This window comes from Aulonocara sp. 'chitande type north' Nkhata Bay, linkage group LG3, assembly GCF_057382095.1.
Source record: "Aulonocara sp. 'chitande type north' Nkhata Bay isolate Kocher_YH1m ecotype deep benthic linkage group LG3, A_spYH_male_GT1.1, whole genome shotgun sequence".
NCBI lineage: Eukaryota > Metazoa > Chordata > Actinopteri > Cichliformes > Cichlidae > Aulonocara > Aulonocara sp. 'chitande type north' Nkhata Bay.
The window spans coordinates 9,801,008-9,805,556 of NC_141346.1; the positions used below are offsets into that span (position 1 = coordinate 9,801,008).

At 40.8% G+C, this 4,549-nt stretch overlaps 1 protein-coding gene across 1 annotated transcript; it reads right to left on the bottom strand.

Annotated features, from left to right (window-relative positions):
- Nucleotides 1–599: 599 nt before the first annotated feature.
- Nucleotides 600–4,036, bottom strand: LOC147333869 (P2Y purinoceptor 14-like). Its single transcript, XM_086270807.1, has 4 exons — nt 3,596–4,036; nt 2,686–2,800; nt 2,326–2,585; nt 600–2,145 (listed from the first exon to the last, which is right to left on the bottom strand). Exons 2-4 carry the CDS (start codon nt 2,788–2,790, stop codon nt 1,503–1,505), a joined length of 1,008 nt encoding a protein of 335 aa, XP_086126933.1. The 5' UTR covers nt 2,791–2,800; nt 3,596–4,036; the 3' UTR covers nt 600–1,502.
- Between the last annotated feature and the right edge of the window lie 513 nt (nt 4,037–4,549).

Here is a 4,549-nt window from a genome sequence, read left to right on the forward strand (position 1 = left end):
GAAATATGGTATCAAAGCAGATTCTTACTCTGGATGGCATTACCTTGGCCTCCAGTAACGCTGTGAGGAACCTTGGAGTCATTTTTGACCAGGATATGTCCTTCAACGCACATATTAAACAAATATGTAAGATTGCTTTGTTCTATTTGTGCAACATCTCTAAAATTAGAATGTCTCTTGCTGACGCTGAAAAACTAGTTCATGCATTCATTACTTCCAGGCTGGACGACTGTAATCCATTATTATCAGGATGTCCAAAAAACTCCCTGAAAAGTCTTCAGCTAAACAGAAGTGAAAAAGGTGCAGGATGTAGGGTACTAATGTATTTATTCTCACTCTTTTCCATTCTTACTCTATCTCTATTCAAGTACAATGCCTTTATACTTGTATTTAGTTTATCTATTCTGTAAAGTTGTATATATGTATAATTTAATTTTTAATTTTTCAATTTTAGTTTTACAGTTTGCACTTTTGATCCAGGAGGACAATATTTTATCCCACTGCATACTTGAGTATATATTGACAATAAAACTCAGCTTGACTTGACCACACCAACCTCAAAACATTTGTCTTTATTTAAGCCAAAAACATGAAGCACACACTTATTTTTACATTACATAACACAACTTTGACATATTTGTGGAAAAACTCTAAAGTAGGAAAATGGGTTATAAATGTTGTTGTTGTTTTTTTATTTATAAGCAAAAGGAATTCAGTCATTGTCTTTTGTTTAATTTTCATTATGAACTGTACAAATTACTGCTGAACAGGATAAAAGTTCCTCTTTACATTGAAATTGGGGGAAGGGAGGGAAATGGAAACAGATGGGGAACACAAGCAGTAGACTAGACAGAGGGAAGCAAAACTGAACCCGCTGAGCACAGGGTGCAAAATAAAACAGGAAACACACTAAGACACACAGCTTGACACTGGGTTCGTTGAAGAAACAGACATGGATTCACATGACATAGAGGGGAGAAGAGGAATGAAACACAAGGAGGGGAAGCATGGTAACAAAAGAGGGAGACAGAAAGATAGGACACGACTAAGAGCTGAAGGGCAAAGAAGACACACAGATAGAGAGGGAGCGAAGGACACATAGATGAAGACAAAGGCACAAAGGTAACCTAATAAACAAAAGCACATAAACTAGAAATTAGCAAACATACTAAGCAATGTAAAATGCAATACTAAATTGTATAAAACTAAATCATTAAATCATGTGAGCCAAAGAGCCAGAACCATATGAACAACATTTGAATTTGACCACAGAATGGTTCAGTTCATACTAAATCAGCCTTTGAGCTCATTCCTGAAAACTAGAAACATAAACACTGATGCGTCTCTGTGGAAATGTTTCTGTGTTGATTTTAGCTCTGTTTTGATTTCTGACTTTGGTTTGCGAGGATAAAGGTCCATGACACTGGTTTTATCAACTTGTAAAACAAAATTGAAATCTAAAATGTACATTTTCACAACTAACTGGTTGAAGTCACTGGTTCTCATGTAATGATGTCCAGCTTGTCCCTCCTGCTCTTATTCTCCTCGTTTGTAGTCGGATGTTTGGCTCTCCAGGTTGCCTTTCTCACCTTCTCCCCAAAAGTATTGCTGAGGAAAAAGTAAACAAGAGGGTCGAGGCAGACGTTGAAAACTGACACCATGGTGGTCACCTCCTTCAGGTAGAACAATACTGGACCTACTGAGTCATCGCTCCACAGAAACGTAAAGGGAAGACGAACCAGGTAAAATGGGACAAAGCAAACACAGAAGATGCTGACCAGCACCAACATGTTTCTGCGAGACTTCACCAGCTTCTGAGAGCCAGAGGAGGCCAGCTGCCTCTGCTGTGCCTCCAGCAACCTGCGGGAGATGCTGTAGTAGAAGAAGACCATGGATATGAAGACTAAGAGGAAGATGAAGGCAGAGAAGGTGTTGATAATTCTGAACAACAGGCTGACTGATGGACTAAACAGGTGAACGCAGCGGCTAGGATTAAAGGTCAGAGGTTCCTGGGAACTGAAAAAAATTATGATATATACAATTGTTGGAGCCAGGAGAAAAACCCAGGTGATGACAGAGATGATTTGTGCAGTCTGCAGTGTCTGCAGCATGTGAGTTCCTGATGGATGGATGATCCTTAGATACCTGGAGAGAGACGAGAAATAGGCAGAATACAACTTCACTAAAGGTGCCTAATCTGAAGAAGTCAGTTAAGTCAAAAGGATACATTCATGCTTTTGTCAGGAGCACAGGGTAGTGGTTAACCACTTAATCTAGTTTTTACATTATCGGTAACTACAGCCTTAAATAATAAAGGTTCCTTACCTGTTGGCAGCGATGTACCCCATGAATAATATACTGGCACACATGTTGATGAAGAAGGCAGAAGCTCCAAAGCTGCAGTAAAGCCTACGAATGATGGGAGAGCTGCTGGCATAGTAGGTAATGCGGAGTGGCAGACAGAGGCAGAGCAGGAAGTCAGCAGCTGTCAGGTTCTTCAAGTAGACCATCAAGCTGTTGGATACCTCAGGCCAATCTCGACAAAGATAGACCTTCAATGTAAAGCCATTGAGGAGTAAACCCACCTGAAAATAGACAGAGTGGAAGGAAAAGAAAAGGATTGGTGCATACACCGGCACATAAACCAATTTCTAACAGAGCACAATTGGATAATTTGAAACTTACGAGGAACACCAGACTGTAGACCACCATAAAGTAAGGGTTCATGGATGTATCGTCAACGTCATAGGTCTGGTTCAAAGATGAAGTCAAATTTTTTTGGACAACCATGGTTCTTGTGCTGAAAAATAAATCCACTTTACTCAGTTAAACTGTGTAAAAATCCTAGGTTCATCTTTGAAATGATTCACCTCCACGGTCTCTTGGTTTGTTGTGTTAAACCAATGTTGGACCAATTTTAAATATTGTGCTACATGTTATGTACACTCTGTAGTTGTAGAAGGAAGCATTCATGAGTGAAGATGAGTCAACCGTCTCATGAATCTTATAACAATCCATTAAGCACAAGCTGAAGTGGTGAACTGTAGGCAGAATCTGCACTCATCGCCAAAATTGTGTTGTTGTTAGCCAAGAAACTTTTGCTTATCCCAATTAGCAGATTTTTATCTCAAAACAAGACAATTTTGTCAGATGTAAGAATATCTGGCTTATTTCAAGTAGAGCTTATTTGCAGTGTAACAATTTAGCAGGTGGTCACAGACCGTTTCTCTCTGTGTTTCCCTCCTGACTGATCTCTGGTTTGTTTGTATTTGGTTTCCTTATCATTTTTTGCTTGAAACAGTAAATGTCGACTATACAGGTGCTTTTTTTTCTCTTGAGAGATGAAACCAGCAAAATTAGTGTTCTCAAACATTTTCAGCATATTTAAGTGTGAGGTAGTTTGTCAGTGCACTTGGCACCAGGAAATGCTGAGCCTTAGTCAAAAGAAGATTTGTATTCATATATTCAGATTACCTTCCTGAACACTAGCAGAAGCCTTACCTACTTTTTTCCTTTAGTCAGGACTGGTTTAAAATGGCTTTTATGTTCTATCAGAAGTATGAAAGATGTGAGAATGAGAAATATCAGGACTCACTCTGGTTCTGCAGCTTTCTGAGAGGAGGAAAAGTTGCTTCAGCTGTTCTGAGTGTGACGGTACGATGTAGATCAGGAAATACACAGTGGGATCACACTGCCCTGCCCACTACCATATTTCCTCTTTGTCTTTGCTGTTAATCGGGCGACCGTGGCTCAGGGGGTTGGGAAGCGCATCAGTATCCGGAAGGTTGCCGGTTCGATCCCTGGGCTCTCTGTCCTGGTCGTTGTATCCTTAGGCAAGACACTTCACCTCCCGCCTACTGGTGTTGGCCAGAGGGGCCGATGGCGCGATATGGCAGCCTCGCCTCTGTCAGTCTGCCCCAGGGCAGCTGAGGCTACAACTGTAGCTTGCCTCCACCAGTGTGTGAATGAATAGTGGCACTACAAGCTCCCTTGACACCACCTGCAGCTGTACCTCTGGGCCTGTGGGGTCTGACTGTTCTCACTGTGGAGCAGCATTAAGAAAGGATTTCCTATTTCCTCAGCAGGTTTCAGCAGCTCTGATTTCTCACAGTATGCGTAAGTTTTAACCAGACCTGTGTTGAGAAATGACAGCGTCACTCACCAGTTCAGTGGAAAAAGCCAAAGGAAGTAGCTGGTGTGGTGCAACATAGAAACATGCAAAAACCTGCGAGACATAAAACTGTTTTTAAAGGACGAGCTGACACACAGAAAATCACAGGCTTCAGCAAAGCTCTGATTCTAGAGTCTAATACTTAAAATAAACCTTTGAATTGTTCAGCTGCTTTCTAATGTAGAATGTAAACATGGACTTATTTAAACAGTTTACTGTCCTCTTTTTGTCTCTTTCTCTTTCTAACTTGTGTCTCAGTCCTTTGCTGTGAGCTTACAGAGCTGACAGCCCCTGTTATGTGATTTCCTTCTGATGTTTTTGTTCTGTTTGTGAGACTAACAAATAAAAGGCATCTTCTTTTCTCCACTTGTCCATTGA